The 19,762-nt window shown below is 40.6% G+C and overlaps 1 protein-coding gene across 8 annotated transcripts in view; it reads left to right on the forward strand.

Moving 5' to 3' along the window:
- NRG1 (neuregulin 1) overlaps window positions 1–19,762 on the forward strand; it is a 1,033,559-nt gene that overhangs the window by 803,038 nt on the left and 210,759 nt on the right. For 7 of the 8 annotated variants that reach the window (XM_060085730.1, XM_060085729.1, XM_060085731.1 and 4 more), the window contains exon 1: window positions 18,541–19,140. The exons of the other annotated variant lie outside the window; for it this stretch is intronic. In XM_060085730.1, coding sequence (XP_059941713.1) covers window positions 19,044–19,140 — 97 coding nt within the window. In that variant the 5' untranslated portion in view covers window positions 18,541–19,043. Of the gene's footprint in view, window positions 1–18,540; window positions 19,141–19,762 lie in introns of those variants that run through there. 8 annotated transcript variants of the gene reach the window in all.

The raw sequence follows: 19,762 nt of genomic DNA on the forward strand, positions 1-19,762 counted from the left end.
CATCTTACAAAAGTTGGATATATCTTATCTACTTACTTTTATCTCTTCTAGCTTTTCTTTCCTTTCCTTGTGGGTTAATACCCATTTTATTCTTTTCCTTACCCTCACCTTAGTGGCATTTCAAAAAGTGTATTAGTTATCTATTGCTTTGTAACAAATTACTACATATTTAGCAGATTAAAATAACACACATTAATTATCTTAGAATTTCTGTAGGTCAGGATTGCTCTGGCATGGCTTCGCTTGTTCTACTTCAAGGTCAAGGCTACAATCAAGGTGCGTGCCAGGGCTGGGGTCTCACGGAAAGGCTCAAGGGCATCCTCTTCTATGCTTGGCTAATGATTGGGAGTTTCAGTTTCTTATGAGCTGTTGAACTGAGAGCCTCCACTCCTTAGTGACTGTTGGCCAGAAGTCACCCTCAGTCCCTTGCCACATGGTCCTCTCCATATGGCAGCATGCTTCATCAAAGCCAGCAATGGAGTCGGCTAGCAAGATGGAAATCACTATTTTATGTAACCTAATCACAGAAGTGTCATCTTATCATTTTTGCCACATTCTGTTGGATAGAAGCACTCACTCAAGGTAAGTGTATTACAGGAGGGTGTAAATACCAGGAGGTAGATTGAGAGCTGTCTTAGAGTTTGCCTGGCATGGCATGCATAGGTGATGAACACGTGGGTCCAAGTCCCCATTACTAACTGGAAGTCCAACAAAACTGTTCCTGTCAAGGTCAACTGTGACCTCCACCTTGCAAAATCCAATGAACTATCCTGAGACTCCATCTCTTCTTAAAGCAGTTTATTCCCTTGAATTTGGGGATACCTCACCTCTCTGGTTTCCCCCCTCAATTCCTTGTCTTTATATCTCAGATTCCTCTTCTTGCTTTCTCTTTTCTTCCTGATCTCTAAATGTTGGAAAGCTACAGGACTCCATTTGCAATCCTCTCCTCCTGTAATTACACACTCTACCTAAGAAATCCTGTCTTGTGACTTTATTTTTGTTTTTTAATTTTTATTTATTTATTTAGGCTGCTCTGGGTCTTCGTTGCAGCGTGTGGGCTTGTCTAGTTGTGGCACGCACGAGCTTAGTTGCAGCATGTGGGATCTTAGTTCCCCGACCAGGGATCGAACCCTGGCCCCCTGCATTGGGAGCACAGAGTCTTAACCACTGGACCACCAGGGAAGTCCCTGTCTCATGACTTTAAATCTATGTATTGATAACTCTCAAATTTATATAGTTAGCTCCAACCTTTCCTGTGAGCTCCAGACAGTACCCAATTGGGATCTGCACCTGGAATTACAGACATCTGAAATTTAACAACTTAATGCAGAATTCTTGACTTTTTTTTTTTTTGTCTCCCCTCCCCACCAAATCCCACTCTGTCCCAATTGGTCCCCATTTCAACACGTCACGACCTTTTACGCAGTTGTTCAGGTGAAAGTCGAATAGCCTTTCTTCATTTCTCTTCTTTTCTTTACACTCACGTACAATTCTCACTCAGCAGACCTGGCCAGCTCTGCCTTCAGAAGATATGCATAATCCATTCACTTCCCACCAGTTCTGCTGTCACTCGGTCTTGGTCACCATTGTCTCTCAAGTGGATAGTTATAATTAACTTCTAACTAGTCTTTCTCTTTCCACTCTTTTCCCCCTACAATCTGTTCTCCATGTAGTAGTTGGAGTTGTCTTTAAAAAGTATAAATCAGATTATGTCATCCTCCTTCACAAAACCCTCTGATGACTTCACACGCACTTAGAGTTCAATTCAAATTTCTTCCCGTGGTCTCCCAGGCCCATAAGATGGGTCATCTTCTACCACCCTCCCCTTGTTCATGTTGCTCTAGCCCCACTGGCACATTTGCTCTTCCTCTATCGCATCAAAGCTTATTCCTGCCTTAGGACCTATATATTACTGTCGTGCTTTTCACTTGCGTTGCTTATCCCTTGGATCCCAACATGACTCCCTTCTGAGCATCACTGAAGTCTCTCCTTAACTTTTACCTCTTGAGGGAACACTTCCCTGACCACTCTGTGTAAAATGGCCAACCCTCTGCTCTTCTCTACCCCCTTTCACTGTTGTGATTTTCACTTGTGACCACTTGAAAGTATTGCCTGTGGTTATACATTTAGTTTAGTTGTTTATTGCCCGAGTATAATGTTTATTGCTTTATGAGTATAGTGCTTCGTTTCACTCACCCTGTGTCCCTGTAATCCAGAACAAAGCATGGTACATAGTAGGTATGCAGTTAAGTGTTGACTATGTGAACAAATTGTTAGATAGGATTGCACCTGGGAGACTGCTTTCTCAAGCAAGCAACCTTGACGTATCCAGTTATTTATATCTAGTCATTTGCATCCAGTTAATCATAGAGTATAACTATATATATATATGTGTGTGTATATATATATTTACACTATATATGACAACATATATACATGTTAAATATATGTTATATATATATATTATATATATAATAGAAGTTGATTTTTTAAGACCTGAATTAGTGATAGCAATGCTACTCATAGGTTGTCATGTGGTTCTTTTTATCTTTGCTATTTTTTAGAGTAGTTCTCGCTCCCCCACCAATTGAATATACAATAAAGAGCTGGAATACATCATGGCTTTAATTCACCATGTGACTGGTTCCTGTATAACTTTCACTGAAATCTTTCTGGTGGAGAATTGTATGGCTTACTCCAATCCCGGCCTCAGTTTGCAATTTGAATAGAAACATGGGAGACAGACTAGTCCACTAAATAATTGACTGACACTTAAGTGTGATAACTATAGCTTTATAGAATAGTCTAGAGCCGATACTTCCAAACACCATTTTCAACAATAAATTAAGATGTTTAATTTCTAGGCTGAAAATGACTTTGATCATCATATAGTCTTCCAGTCTCTCAATTAGAATTGATGTATATCTCCATTCATATCCCCTTCCCCTCAATTCCATCCCCATTCGACATACAGAGTTTTTTGGTAACCAGATTCACAAACGAGATTGTGCAAAGTTGTCTTAGTAAAAGTTAGGCATTTACTTCTAGTGAGTAATTATTTTTATATCCCCAAACCAAATTATGTATTAATAGCAATTGGGTATTTGGGGCTTAAAAGTTGTATTTGGGAAATGCTATCTGTGATTTAGTGGAAATGAGAAAACCAGGAAAGTACTAACCATGACATTTCAGTGAAAATTCTGAAAAACAAATCTAGAAAAAAGGAGAGAATGAGAGAAAGAAGGAAATTGAAAATACCCTTTCATCTGCTGGAAGTTTTCCTAATTAAGGAGAGTAAAACCCCAGTCACTTATAAGTACTTCCAAGAAAATCACTGTATTCTGTCTATTTTTATGTTTCTTTCTACTTTCCTTTTTTTTCCTAAAAAGCAATTAAACATTAATTACATTCAGAGGAGAGATTGCTCTGATAATATAGATAAGAAAAGCGAAGTTTCTTACTGTTTCTTTGCCAAAGATTTTCAGCCAACGTTATAAAAGAAGAATCTAAAAAGGGAAATTATGCAAGTTGAATTAAAAAATCCATTTTCAAATGTTATTGGGGCAGTGTAAAAGGATATTGCATGCTCAAATACCTAAAACGTTTTAAAACTTTTGAAATGGTTTTAGTATTACTAAGGGTATTGCATAGACACAGTCTTAGGTAACTTTTTAAAGTATAGAATTTTGAAATTCTCAACTTTAATTTATGCATCTAAAAGTGATAAAGTGAAAAATAAGACCTACCTCATAGAATTATTCTGAATGTTAAATGACATAGTGACATATGAAACACTTAGCACAATACCTGGGATACAAGTCAATGCTACATTAGTGATGACCAAAAATAAAGAAAATTCCTTAAACAAAAATACTTTATAACTAGAGTGACTATAATTTATGGGCCAATACAAGGATTGTTTGAGAGTGAACAAAGGTGCTATTAGTAATTATACCTGAACCACAGGTATAAATCAAGATGGTCCCGGCCTACTAGAATGTGTGGTTGCTCTATCACTAATCAATTATCATAGCAAGCAACAAACATTTTCTTTTTCAGAGAGCATATATATATATATATATATATATATATATATATATACACAAGACAAGCAGAGCCTTGATTCAATTGTGTATCAGCAACTCAGCTAAAATTTCAAGAAATAATATTTATTAGGAATATGGTTTAATCAGATCTTGTGTTTACCAAAGATCATCAAAGATTCTTCAAATACGTCCACAAGCTAACTTGGCTTATACCCACTTTTCTTATAAACCAGAAATTTTCCCAAGGTTCTACTATCTGCCTGATTGAAGCTAATATGTGTTTCAAATGTTTTCAAAATGTTTGCTTTTTTCTTTAACTGTCCTTGCAGTTAAGGTGCTGTTATTTAAAAGTGCCTGTGATTTCCTGTCAGAAATTAAAATGATGCTTAATGAGAACAAAACACGTTTTCACTTGAAATGCAATTAAACCAACTTGGAGAAAAAGAGTTTTTTCTAAGTAAGATGAAAACAGCTGTATTTATCAAGCTGCTCATAATGGTATTAGAATTTCTCTTTTAGAAACATGTGCTTTAAGATATATCATTTTTAAAAATTATCATCGACATTGTAGATTATGCTATTTTCATCCCAATTTCTCTTCGGTTACAAAGAGAATCTTTATTTTTGTAACTCATGGCAGGCTCACTTGATCATATATTAATAGAAATTTTATGAAGAATTGTCTTTAAAGGCTTGGATGTGGAAGGTCTCCCAACAAAATTTTCATTTCATGATTAGATATGATTTCTTCAAGATTATGCTAAAATTTTATTTTTATAATGCCTTAAGAAGTAAATTACTTCTGCATAAGTTAAAAAAAAATTTCCCCCAAAAGCAAAAGTTGCAGATAATTTCCATAGTCTAGGAAGAACATTTCTCTAAGTTGCTAATTCTTTTCTTCATTTTCATTTGTATGTTTTGGTGTTTTGTAGATACAACCTATGTCTTAATTTACTACATGTTGGCATGGCTTGCTGATGTTTTTCTAAAACCTGAAAAAAAAAAACCTGTTTCTATTTCCACATAGTAACACTTTTTCTTGATCTTTCGTAGTTTAGATCCACAGCATTGGGAGAAATAACAAATGTTGTCTTGTGTATATATAAATACATGTTTACAAACAACAGAAATACGCAATTTCCTATGATAATAACGCTTGAAGACGTCATTACCCATAATGACAACAAAAAACCATTACTGCTGTTAAGAGCTTGACCTTGAAAGTATAATATTAGACTCTGTTTGGAAATAACATGTAATCAGGATATGAAACTCTAGAAATTTAAGTAAGATTAACGTGATTTGGATTCGTCATGTAGCTATAAAATACCTCTATATCCTAATTTTAGGCTAGGTCTGCATTGGACAAGTTAAATGTTTTGACTAGATTAATTTAGTTAATTTAACTTGAATGATTAACTTGTGTTATCTTCCTCCTTTGAAAGAACCAGGGAATCATGTAGAGCTGGCACGATCTCTTTTGAATTAATACTGTTTTATTACCATTGGCATTCTTCACTTAACTCTACCCCAAAATAATTGTTTTAAAAATAATACATTTAGCAATTTTAAAGAGAAAAATATTAGGGTTAGGATCTATCAAAATTGAACAGTTAATTAACTGAACACTTTAGAAAATAGGCTCATTCATCACCCATCAAATATTTTCAACATAACAGGTACAAATCACTCTATTCCCTTTGTCAGCCATGTGCCCCTTACCCTGAAACTCTTGAATGAGCTTTACAAACCCATGTGCTCAAAGCGTGGCAAACAGAGATGCTCTCTGAAGTGAGAATAGGAGGATGATCTCAATCATTCGGGGTTGATCATGCAAAACCCATGACTTGAAAAGTAAGGAAAAAAACCCAACTATTTAGTCCAATGTCAATATGGTAAACCCTAACTGTTAAACTTGTCTGCCTTTTTACTATTTTCCTCAAACTGTATTTACAGTCTCCTTTAAAGAGGAGTTAGTTTTGGAGGTCCTTTTAAAAAAATTGGGACTTCCCTAGCGGTCCAGTGGTTAAGACTCTGTGCTCCCAGTACAGGGGGCTGGATCTCTGGTCAGGGAACTAAGATCCCGCATGCCACATGGCACAGACTGAAAAAAAAAAAAAAAAGAAAAAATTAGTAACACAAAATTAGTTACAGCCCTTGGAAGGGACTCCTGCAAGTATGGAGTCATGAAGCCTAAGTTTTACTGGTTTCACATTTTCCACCTTAGTTTGCAGATATTTTCAAGACACGGGGAAGTGTGATTAGAGGCATATAAGTCCAGTTAAATATCAGCTCCATCATCCCATTAAAACACCTAGGGATATTTCATGAATGGCCTTTATTGATGATTTGATACTCTGTCTACAAAAACATTGATGTCTGATTGAGTAGACAATTTCATCAATGTCTATAGACCAAACTGGATAGCCCAGATCTCACTTCCAACATTTCCTTCAGCATTGGGGTTCAGTCTGTCAAAATCAGGCTCACTGTGGTCTTTCAGAATCCATTCTATGTTGCCTATGTAGATAATCTGTGAGCTGAGTTAAAGCATGTTCTATTATTGAGCCTTTTGAGATTGTTCCAGGATTTGAAAATTTTAGATTACTTTGGTTTCTTGGAGTTAGTTGATGCATACCACAACTTTCCTTGAAAAACACGTTTGAGCCAAAGTGGCTTTAGGGAAGTGTTTTATGCTTTAATAAATTTGGGAAAAGGAGATAAATTCTTCTAGTCATAGTAACATGGCAAATCTTGTTGAAAGGAACCACTTTCTAAACGACACAGCTATAATTTCATTCCAGATGATATTGTGGACTTGAAACATTTCACTCTACTTTTCTGTCTCATAAAGAAGTTTCCATTTGGGTTATTTGTACAGGTCAACAGATAAAAACTTATGTACTAGAGCAGAAACAGCTCTGTTAAACGTCTCTCTTATCCATGCCAAAAATTTTGCTTCTTCAGGACCATGGACCTTCCTTAGGAACATATACACATTTCTCTAAAGAATCCTTAGGCTGTGATATATTTTTGAGTTAAATTGTTATTATTTATAGAAATTTTTTATGTCCACCATGGATGCACATCAAAGTTTATATAGCATTCATCTCCATGGCAGGTGCTTTATCTTACTGATTATTTTGGCAGAAAACATATACCAAAAATCTCCCTGTGAGAAATAAAAACAAACCCCTACCCTCCAAAAATAGAAAATAGCCACAATTCTTCAGATCCCCTTTGGACCTGTGGGTGAAGTTTATAAACCTTCTTGGAGTCCATTTAATGCCTGTGAGTCTGGCTGAAACTCAGAGAATGGGTTGGAGACAGGATGGTCTACAAATAGAGGAGCTAGGATTTCAGAGTTGGGTTTGAGCTGCCATCTGTGAAAGTTTCTACATTACTTCCCCATGTGCCTTGTTTTATCCTCTCAAAAAATAAAAGTTTTATCATCTAAGGATGTAAAATATAAAAGCACCTTGGAGGCATCTTGTCCATCATTCAGCCCTTCATTTTACAGACAAGGAAAATTAAGGCTGGGGAAGTTAAGTGACTCCCCAAATCCATGGAGCTAGGAAGTGGCAGAGCAGGGAGAGTCACTGCAGATTCCAGACTTTCTTCCCATTTGTCATTTTCCAGCTCCTTCGATATCTGCTTTCTAAAGCACTGTATAAATTAAGATGTTTTTATAACTGCATTAGTTTACTATTGCTCTGTAACAGATCACCCCAATCTTAGCACCCAAAAGCAACACTCATTTATCAGCTCCCAGTTCTGTCGGCCAGAAGTCTGGGCAGGGTGTAACTAGGTCCTCTGCTTAGGGTCTTACAAGGCTGAAATCAAGCCATCAACTGGGCTGTGTTCTGAGCTGGAGCTCAGGTCCTTTTCCTGGCTCATCAACACTGTTGGCAGGATTCAGTTCCTTGTGGTTGTAGGACTGAGGTCCCTGTTCTCTTGCTGGCTGTCAGCCAAGGTTGCTTTAAGCTCCTAGAGGCCACTCATTACATGGCAGCTACTTCTTCAAAGTCAGTAGGATGATCTTTCTCTTCAGGAAAGGCTCAACCCTCTTTTTAAGGACTCGCCTGATTAGGTCAGACCCACCTTCTGGATTAACTCATAGTCAACTGATTGATAACCTAAGCACAGGAGCCATAACCCATAATATCCATAGGTCCCCCTCCCCGTACTCAAGAAGAGGGGATCATACAGGGTGTGTGAACGAGGGGACAGGAATCTTGTGATTAGAATTAGAATTCTACTTATAAAATCTTCTACTCATTCAAATACTAGTTTTCCTTTTTTACCTCCTTTTTCCCTCTGCTGCCTTCCACTGAGCCAGTGAAGAGTCATCTGTCCTACAGAAAACCCAGAAAGGGATGATGAGAGGAGGTGAATTAGGAGCAGTGTGGTGAAAACTTCAAATCCATAAAAATATCTGATTTTCATTAGCTTTACTTATTCTTTGTAGCCTTAAGTGCCAATGGCCTGGGGTAATTCAGAATTACCTATTCAGTCATTACTGAATGGCAAAAAAAAAAAAAATCACCTATCCTTTTGGCAAAATGCTTCTTTTAGTAAAGTTGGCCTGGACTCAGAGATGTCTGATAGGAGCAACAGCAGCTGGAAGTCAGCGGACAGTTGATGACCAATTGAGGTGCCATTTCTCTAGCGCCTCCTGTAGGCTGGACACGACTCCCGTGAGCTCATTTAATTCTCACCAAAGTGATCTGTTACAGTTGGTAGTATAGTCCCCCTCTTACAGATGAGGAGCCAGCTGTGAAGCAGCAGAGTCAGAATTCAAAGCTCTGTCCGGTTCATTGGTGCTTTCTTGAAGACAGGCTTCCGTCTAAGGTCCAAGGTGGAGACTGTGACCCTCAGAGGCTCTCAGACACTTAAGCAGAGAGTGGGGGATGGTAGATGGGGCTGCAGACTTACCAGCAGTTTCTGAGATGGAGGCTATTTCAAGCAATCAAAAAATATCAACTATATAGAGGGACACTCCTTCTCCCTTCCAGAGTTATCATTAGAGTTTTCAGAAATCAAGATGAAGGTTCTGCATCATAAACTTATTTTTCTTTATAGAGGAATTTACAGATAAGGGATGAGTTGAACTTTATAATACCTCATTATGATGGTTAATGTGTATTGATACTATTATGCAAGTTTTTTTTAAATATGGGCAAATAAGACATAGAATAGGTCAACAGGGGGCTGAAATGGATTTCAGTACACAAAAATATAGTGGTAGAAACCAGCAAGCCTTGTTCTTGAATCCTGCTAACTGTAACTCCGATTGAACAAGTCAGTTAAGATCGGGCTCATACAGCTGCAGAGCTTGGAAAAGTTGTAATTACTTAGCGAAAGTCCCCTTTGCGTTGGAGTAGAAAGTTAAATTTGGAAAGATTTCAAAGCCCTTCAACTGCTACTCAATCACGCTGAAGTTGAATTAAATGTAAATTGGGGATTCTTTGAACACATTTATAGTCTATGCATTTTAATATACATATGTCAGATGTGTACTTTATGGAACTAGAGAGATGATTCCTGAGGCATCTTTCCTGCAGAGCAGGGAGACAGGCTTGAAAACAAATAATGATGGTAATAAAGGTGCTGAGCTCAAGAGACATATAAGGAAGACACATGTGCAGCAGCGATTGGGAGGGGAGCATCAGGGAAAAATAGAAAAGGTGAGTTTTGAGTTGGGTCTGCCTGCTAGGCAGAAAAGGGAAAGAAATTCTAGGGAGAAGGAAAAACAGAGTTAAAGGCATAGAAGTAAGAAAAGATATAGTTCAGTGTGACCAGAGTATACCAACTACCGGGGGAAGATAGACGAGAGGTTGGATATTTACGCAGCCCTTGAATTGGGAAGGACCTGACTAACCTCTAAGGAGAAGTTGCAACTTTATAGCAACAGGATTCCATAGAAATGTTACATAAAGGATGACAAGATAATAGCTGTATTTTAGAAGATTAACTCCGGTAGCTGGAGGGAGGATGGCTGGGTGTGAGAATGGAAGCTGAAGCAGTAAGAGGGGTATTTGAAAAAAGGTCAGTCAAAGAATGACTGAGGACCCAGCTCAGGGGAGAAGCAAAGGAGACAGGTGAGGAGGATAAAAGCTGCTTCGGATAAGAGCACTGGGACTGGGGCATCAAATGGCTGGAATCCGGGGAGGCTGCGAGGAGAAAAATGAAGGATGACACCTACTTTCTGATCTTGAACCATGTCTGGTTCTGGGGGCGGGGGGTGGGCGGGGGCGAGGGATGGGAATTAACAAACTGGTCAGTTTGAGGTAGTGGAAATTGAGGCTTGGAGTTTAGAAAAAACATGATACACACACACATTTGTGAATTATCAAAATTTAATACAGTGGTAGTGAATGATATTTTCCTAGGATTATCATGTAGTCAAGAAAAAGAGTTTTAAATATTGGGCCATGAGCCAGCATTTATGATATAGGTAGAAAAAAAAAAGAATTGGCAAAAAGACACAGAAAGTTCTGCCACCGAGATATTACTGTGAGTTTCAGGAGAAGGTTTCAAGATGATGTGTGTATCAGTGTCCCCAAGCATAAGGACTAAGAGGATGACACTTCATATGACAATAAGGAAGGCACTGGTGAATTCTGAGCAGTTCCATGAGATTGGTTGTGCGTTGGGGGAGCAGGTGGTTTCCGTGAGCTGATAAAAAAGAACAGAAAGTGTTTGGTCATAAAAGGAAAGGAAGGGTTAAGAGAGGTTTTTTTTTTTTTTGTTCTGGCTTCTTTGTTGGAACAGGGAAAGATAATGGTCACGGAGAGAATTGGGTAACTGGAGTGACCTGGCATCAGGGATTGTCAGGGTGGATTCAGCAGTAGGACAAGGGAGGGAAAGAATTGGTAATAGTTTAATGAAAGTGTCTCAGGGAAGAGGGAAAAAGTACATTTTAAAAGAAAACAATGCGTCGAGAAACTATGTATTAAGTTCTTTACCTTGCACTTATGAGCTAGAAATACTGTATAGTTTTAGTACCCATAATAAACACACACTGATGTAAATCCTAGCACATTGCGGGCTCTCAGGGGCCTACTTATTATTATGAAAATAAAAGTGATAGTGGATTTCCACCTCATTCTGTTAGATGATCTTTTGGAAACCACAACAACTACAACAGGAAAAAAAAAAAAAGTTGATGGAATTCCGAAGCAAGATAATTGCCACTTAAGTAAAAGTGACTTTCTCTTCCTACCTACAATACCAGGGCTGGTTTTGGTCGGTCTTGAAGACAGAAGTCCCAGATGGACTGACAGAATTGTTTGTGCCTGAATGTATCTGCTTTACAGGATCTTAAAAGAGTTCAGTCTGCTCTAGGACTGAACAAAGATCAGTCACAAATACTAATCCAAACATATTTCTTAGACATTCCGTTGAATATCTAGTTTCCAGGATCACCCCCAGAATTTCTCGGGACTCTAAAGAACCTTACATGCTGAGTAAGACCCTAGGCAAGACCAGAGTTTCCCGGACCATTTGAACTAGGTGGTCTCCATCTTGTATTTATGGGAAAAGAGCTGGAACAAACACAATCTTTATGATTAAGCAGAAGAGACAGCATTTTCCATAAGAATGTAATCTTCTGCATGGTTGGTCACCAGTTATTTTTTGGATGGTCATTTAGTTTCTGTCAAGTTATCTAATTATTCTGCTAAATCATCTTTACAAGATGAATTGCTTTCTTGAGTTGTTAATACTTGTGAAATTCTTTTCCCAAATGAATGAGAAGTGAAAGATATAAATTTTTTAACACACACATACACAAAATTTCCCAAACATCTAGTATGTTGAAAGTTGGTCCGTTGCAAAGGAACTAGAATTCTAGGCTGGGGTCCAGGGGTGGAGATGGCTGTAACATTCCACTGAGAACTTCACTTTTGGCTCTGAGCTCAAAACTAAAAATCCCTAGTCAAGTCAGATATATGAAGTATTGGGCTCTAACTTGAACAGGAGCTGAAAAAAAAAAAAGGTGGGGAGGGTAGTATTCATAAAGATTTAGTAAGGAAGTTAGAAGGAATTATGTGAGAAAGAAGGGAAAAGAATAATTGTGGTGTTATTACATGTCTAGGCCAGGTACATAACATTGTGGGGTCAGGGTTTCATTCCATACAGACCAGTTATCCTGAGGACATTGTGAAGCAATTTCCTATATACTGTAATCTGTTTTGGAAATGCTTTCTACCAGGTGTCTCTTCTGGGACATACCAAAGCAGAGTTGATCTGTTAAATGATTCGCACTGTTCAAATATTTGAAGTACTAATTCATCACTCACGACCTTACATTTGTATTTTAACATCATTATACATTTAGCAGGGGTGAATCTTTTCACAATAATGAATAAAGTGACTCTTGAAAGGAAAGATGTTAACCTTGGAGGATCCTGTGGGATGACTCTTAAAAGACACCGAAGCATCTGAATCTCTCTCTGGGCTGTATATTAGATGTTCACAGAATCTGAACCCGATCCATGTATGGACAAATCCCTTTGTTATATGGATATGCATGATGGGAAGTGAGGAAAATACTAAGGGAGTTAAATCTAAACTCAAAGATAACCGTAAGGTGGTTACTGGGTGCAACTTGCTAAAATGACTATATATGGACTTACCACTAGTGTGTTAAGTGAAAAATAATCCTATGGGAATAGGAACCTTGTATGATGCCAAGGCTAGAAAGGGGTTTTTAACTCTCTGTTAACAATGCTGTGTTTAAAGGTTTTCATCCATTATCACTTTGTTAGAACAGCCTTGCTAAAACCCAGCTCTTTTATGGGTCTCTCTGACACCTCATACAAATGCAGGGAAGGAAATGGAGCCAATAAATGTAATCTACAGGTGAAATTTGCAGAGGCAATTAAAAAAAAAAGGTAAGTATTTTCTTGGGATTTTACCATTTCACAGAAGTTATCACCTCACCTCTTAAAGTTTTGAGAAATTATACCTATAAGTCAAGATTCTTATTCTATAGGTCCATTCTTAGAAAGGCTTATTCAACAGAAATTATCCCCAAATGTCATGCCTGGTACCATAAGCATCATTATCATTTTAAAATTTGACCAAATAAACATAAGCATACACACGTATATGTATGTATAGTCTTATATACATATGAAAGCAATTCTAGTTAACCTCCTTTATTCACCAATTAACAAAATGTATGTAATTGGCTATGATGAAACAGGCACAGTGCTAGAGATATAACATAGAACATGAAATAGTCAGTCTTTGCCCTCAAAAAATTTAATGTCCAGTGGGAACAGATCATTGTATAAGAAAAACACTGTAAAAAATCATTTAAAAAATCCTTGTGAAAATAAAAATCACACACACAAAATAATTACAAACTGGAAGAAATGTTCTGAAGGAGGTGTAAAAATGGGATGGGAGATTAAAATCATTTTCAAAGGTAATGGAAAGCCCTTCTAAGCCACTGAAATTCAGTTGGATCCTGAGCAGTAAGTGGAATTAGGCTAAGTGTGGTAAATTCACGCAGAGGAAACAGTAAGTGCAAAGGCACTGAGGCTGGAAAGAATGACAAGTATTAGAGGCATGTTGCAAAGAAGCCTTCACGCATGAGGCATAGAGAGGGAGGGATGAAGCGTAGTGAGATCAGGCTGGAGTTAGGTACAGGCTAGCCCTTCAAGGACACTGGGTACGGTTCTGGGAAGCAAAGGATGGCTGGGTTAAGTCTGCATTTCAAAAAGACTCCTGCATGTAGCAAAATAATTGGAGGGAACAAGAGTCCAGGTGGAAAGCTTTACTATGATCACAGCAAATATAAGACGAAGGCTTAAATTTGGGTGGTACTTAGTGATGAGAAATAAAAGGAGACAAGTCAAAATGACAGGATTTGGGGAGGGGTTGGCTGCAGAAAGGAGGTGGCAAAGATGATTGTCAGGGTAGGTGATTGGTAATTGATTGATAGACATGGTAATATCAGAACCAGTCTTTTTATATTCATCCTATTCTATTTAAATTCATTATATGCAAAGCCATTTAGTGCTTACTGCATGCAAAGTACGGTGCTGAGAATTCTCATGGATAGCGATATGAAAAAAGTGGATAAAAGGATATATAATCTCCACCTTTTATAGATTCGCATTCAAATACAGACAGTGTTTCTCATTTCCAGTAGAGGAAAGAGAAGCAATAACTATACACCCACACACATATGCACTCATACACTGACAAATACAGATGTATACACACATGTATATCTACATATGTATATCTATTATGCATATATGCATGTATATATACATTTGAGGTATTTGCATCACATACACACCTTAAGTATGTGTTGCAAGGGGATGAGGAAGATAAAGATAAATAATTAGTGTGGAGGTCAGAAAGAGAAATCAAAAAGCTGCATGAGATTGTATTCTTCTTAAAAGAAATTAAAACGTTTCAAAGACTATTAAGTCTTACATCTCCACCCTATCAGAGGTTTATGACACTAGGCCTGTTTTTCAGATAGTGTCCACAAAAAGAAGTAGGCACTAGTATTCAGCTGTATAATCCATTTTTAATCTAGGATGTATCCCTACAATCATGAGAGTAATCTTATAATTAATAATAATGATAAGCAATAATAATAATAACAACAATCATTGGTGTGGGATAATGTTTAAAAAACACACAAACAAAGCAGAAGAGCATTAACACAGATTTCATTTTAGTGTTGTTTGAATGTTACCTTTTTTAGTATTTTTCTTAGGATTCTAAACTAACAATTTGTTATCAAGCTGATTCTTCACAGCAGACCGAATATGATTAGTTAAGAATTTTGTTTAACATTTTCCTAATGTACCAGAGGACACCATTTCCAGTTTTGCGAGGGTATCCTGTTGGTCAGAAGCCTTTTGTTTAACGAACTCAGCTTGCGTGTTTATTCTAAGAATCTAACTAAACATACAGGACAACTGCTGATTAGTGAATTCTTAAAGCTGCTTTCATCTTATTTTCCTTACACTATAGTCTTTGCTTGTTTCAGTTCATTGCAGCTCTATTTAGAATAGCCAGGACATGGAAGCAACATAAGTGCCCATCAACAGATGAATGGATAAAGAAGATGTGGTATATACATACAATGGAATATTACTCAGCCATAAAAAGAAACGAAATTGAGTTATTTGTAGTGAGGTGGATGGACCTAGAGTCTGTCATACAGAGTGAAGTAAGTCAGAAAGAGAAAAACAAATACCGTATGCTAACACACATATATGGAATCTGAAAAAAAAGTGTGTATTCCTTTTGACTGCCCATTAATGTCTTCTCTTTATAGTGAAAGTAGTATTTAATTTCTGAATTAGTATATAATTGTGCAGATAGTGGAATATGCTTGGAATCACTAGAAGTGAATTTGCCATGCTAAGGAAGCTTCAGGGCCTCTCACTTCCAAGGCTCCCTTTAACAGTCTTGGATCTAAATTTGTATTTTTAAGTTTGTGTTCTTTCCCTTTAAAAAGATCTCCCAAATCTTATGAGCTTCAGGCCCTGGAAAACTTATCTGGCTCTGCTTTTCATTTGTATTGTAATAATTAATTTGTTTTCATGCCTTTCTCATATTATTTTGGCTTCATGAGAATGGGGCAATTTTTTTTCTTTTTTTCTGTTTCTCTACTGTTGAGCATTTAGTTCAGTAAATGCTTTGTGAATTAGTGAATAAGTCATGCACCAGCTCCAGTCGTGCTGGAGCTGGTTCTGGTGAGGGAGATTTTCTTTTGTATCCATGCATCTTTATTAACAATGAATTTGTTTCAGAGTTAAAAAAATAATCTATATAAATTATCTTGTTACTTCATTTTTTAAAAGTTAAAGATATCTATTTGCAGAATTTAAAATGAAATTCCCATTACTGTCAGTATGCACAATATTTTGCAAAAATATAAAAATGTTCACATGTTAATGTTCTTTCACTTTACTTTTTTTTTTCTTTTTAAGATTTTCTTGGAGTATTTTCCAAATGGGAATTAATGAGAGAAAGGGTATATTTGGCCAGCTTTGTGGATTCTAAGAGTGCTTCTAAAAGTTAAGCCTAGTCAAAGAAAAGTGTTATGGCACAGGATTGCCTTTATTATAAGCTGTCGTTTAATATAAGAGCTCCATTTTGTCTTTCTTTATTTCTCAAGTTGCTTATTTATAAATACCCACTCTAGTTTTCAGGAATTGACATATGTTGACAGGTTGACATATATTACCTGAGAGCTGATATACCCTGTATGATACAGTCTCTAAGAGCTGAACAATACATAACAAATTAATAAAACGATACCATGAAAACACATCATTGTTTCTAAATTGAGGTTAATATTTTGATTTTCAAGAAAGCAAAGAAAGTTTCCCTCCTTCCTCCATCCGTGTTCTGATCATTTCTGAGGATTTATAAAAATGAAAAACAACAACAACAACAAATTCATCTGCTACTTCCTGACCATAGAGATGAATAATTTAAGGGCAATTTCAAATTGGGTTTTCCAGCTGGCTTTCTGTTTTATTTGGAAAGATCTGAAACTTTATTCTTTAATTCCAAAATACATTTCTGCTTTCTATCCTTCAGTTCTAAAATAATGATGTATCTGGTAACGTGTAGCAGTTGTATACTAAGCCCTTACAGGGTCTCATATCCTGGAGAAAAAGTACCCTTTTTGAAAGGGCTCCCCTTTTCTGAGTTTTGCTGTTTTCCTGTTTGTTAAGTAGTGGCCCCACCTGTGAAAGCAGAGTTATTTCAGCCATTATTCAGTTCCAGTTTACTTTAGACTCTGTGGAATATTATAGTGCTATTCAGTATTCATAATCTCCCTGATTTTGCTGTTTTTATGGCCCAGTATAATTGATGTGTGGTGTTCGTTGGAAGGTTATCAGAAGATATTTGGACATCAAGATTTTCAAAATAAATGATGGCACTACTGCTAAGATATCTTTTCACGACTTAACCCACGCAATAGAGTTAGGTTCTTATTACAGTACAAATTAAAGGACAATAAAATCATTCTTAATTTAGGACAGTTTTAAAATAACTGTTTTTGTCCCCCCTCCCTTTCCACATACATAGCAAGAAGGCACCCCAGATTTCACCTTTATTTAAAGGGTGGCATTTGGAAAATATACCAAGAAGGCTGTCTGTAGGTAATGGTTCAGTTAGCATTAATCCCAGAGGATGGAAAATCAGGAGCAAATTACTTTTAAAGAGGACTAAGTAAATTTCACATATGGGTGGATGGTACTCACCTCTTCCAGAACACAACACGTGGGCCTGTCACTGTAAATTAACATTCTGACTTAGCCACAGCTCCCATACAACCATGAGAACGTTTGCTTTACATGATTCTGGATCATTACGCGGTGCTGATTACCCTGGCCTTTCACTGTTGTCCTTCGCAGCAGGGTGCTAACGTTTTCTGGATTTCACTGCTCTTTAGAATTCTCCACCAGAGGGAGGACAAGGGAAGGCGAAGTAGGTTTCACCCGCAGTTCTGAGGGAAGTTTGAATCGGAGAAAGCTAGCACTGACGAATTCAGGACCTCTGGTTCTGTCTCTCCACTTTACCTCCCCGTACTTGCTTTCTCGGCAGAACGGAGTGACTCTAGCTAGTGCAGTAATTTTATTGTCGATCGTTTTCCAACCCGGGTTTTATCAGTCAAGTTACAACTTGAATAATTAAGTTGTAGTGAGAGATACAGTTTAGGAGACCCCCCTCCCCCTTAGCAGAGGCCAGGTTATTATTATTTCTTTTAGGAAAAGCTGAAGATGAGAAGTCTGACAGGCACGTTGTTAAACACACGAAGGCAGGACACAGACACATCCCAGGAGCAGATCGACGAAGATGGATTTATCTAACCATCTTACGGTCCCCCGAGCCCTTCCTGTGTATCCACAGCCGCCTTGATCAATCCCCCTTCCACCCAGAGTTTTATCTTTGCCCTACGTGCGTGTGGGGTTTTTCACTAAAGAAAAAGGGCGGAACCCCAAACTCTAATGAGAAAACAGCAGCCGTTCCTCTCCTTCCCACGGGTTCCAGGGCCTTAATTTGGCCGGGCAGGTGTCGGAGCTGCAAAATTTGTCTCCACCATTTTCTCCGCGCTGGAGGGAAGGGACCAGCCCTCCCGGGCGCTGCCTGGCGGGGAAGCGGAGCGAGGAGCGAGGAGCGAGGGCCCCGGGTCCGGATCCCTTCCTGGGTCTCGGAATCTCCCCGGGACGCGCGGTCCGGCTCCCGCGGGCGCGGCGGCGGCGGCTGCGGCTGCTGCGCGCGGCTTCCAGCGACCCCTGTCGGGGGTGCCCGGCAGCCGCCCCGCGCACCGCCCCCCGCCCAGGCAGGCTCCGGGAGGGAAAGGGGCTGCGCCCGCGAGCGCCGAGCCCAGGCTCCTCCCGGTGGCGTGTCCGCGCCTCGGGGTGGGGGTGTGGCGGGGACGAGGGAGGGGGCGAGGCCAGGGGAGGGCGAGAAGGAGGCGCCAGCGTCCAACCTGCAGGCGGGAGGTGGTTGGCGGTGGGGCAATTGAAAAAGAGCCGGCGAGGAGTTCCCCCCAACTTGTCGGAACTCCGGGCTCGCGCGGAGGGCAGGAGCGGGGTGACGGCGGCTGCCGGGCGACGCGAGCGCTGGCCGGACGGTGATCGCCTCTCCCTCCTCGGGCTGCGAGCGCGCCGGACCGAGGCCGCGACAGGAGCCGACAGCGGCGGGAACCGAGCACGACAGGAGCCGCCCCGAGAGCGAGCGCGACCGCCGGACGCAGCGACCGCCAGTCCCAGGTGGCCCGGACCGCACGCCGCGTCCCCGCGCTCCTCGCCGGCGACAGGAGACGCCCCCCGCGCAGCGCGCGCGCCGCAGCCCGGCCGGTGGTTCTACCCGCCTCCGCCCCCCGCCCTCGAGGGACAAACTTTTCCCAAAGCCGATCCCAGCCCTAGGACCAAACTTGTCGCGCGTCGCCTCCGCCGGGCGCCGTCCGCGCAGAGCGTGCACTTCTCGGGCGAGATGTCGGAGCGCAAAGAAGGCAGAGGCAAGGGGAAGGGCAAGAAGGACCGAGGCTCCGGGAAGAAGCCCGTGCCCGCGGCGGGCGGCCTGAGCCCAGGTGAGTGCGCCGCGCGGCCGGGGCTCCGCGATCCTCCTCCTCCTTCTTTTTCTCCTCCGATGCCGCCGCCTCGCCTTCGCCTGCCTGCGCCCTGCGCTCCGGGCGCGTGGCCCTGCTCCCGGCCGTCCGCGGGGCCGGCCGGTGCTCGCCCTCCGTGGGGCTGCCCCTCACCTGGGCGTCGAGCCCCACCCGGGCGCCAGCACCCCGCGCTCAGGGTGAGGGCGGAAGCCGGGACCGCGCCTCCGGAGGACCCGGACGCGCCGCGCTCCCTGGCACGGCCTTTGCCCAGCGCCCCAGAGCCGAGCCCAGCCCGGGAGCGGGACCCGGCGTGCAGGAGCGGAGGCCGGGTGCGCGCGTGTCCAGCGCCAGCAGAGCTTTGCACGGGCCCCGCCTGCCCTCTAGCGAGAAAAGCGGGAACGGATCTCCCCTCGCAGCGCCTGGCTCGGAAGAACGGGGTGTTCTAGAGAGAACGCGAGCGGTCGCGCGTCGGTGTTTTGGGCCCCGGGGAGGGAGTGCAGGGTCGCGGTGTGCGCGGACGCTCACCCGGATTCAGCCCTGCGGTATCGGAGCTCAGATCAGCTGAGAGGGATTCCTAGAGGTCAGCGAAGCAGATAAAATCCAG

Source organism: Mesoplodon densirostris, chromosome 20, assembly GCF_025265405.1.
Source record: "Mesoplodon densirostris isolate mMesDen1 chromosome 20, mMesDen1 primary haplotype, whole genome shotgun sequence".
Classification (NCBI taxonomy): domain Eukaryota; kingdom Metazoa; phylum Chordata; class Mammalia; order Artiodactyla; family Ziphiidae; genus Mesoplodon; species Mesoplodon densirostris.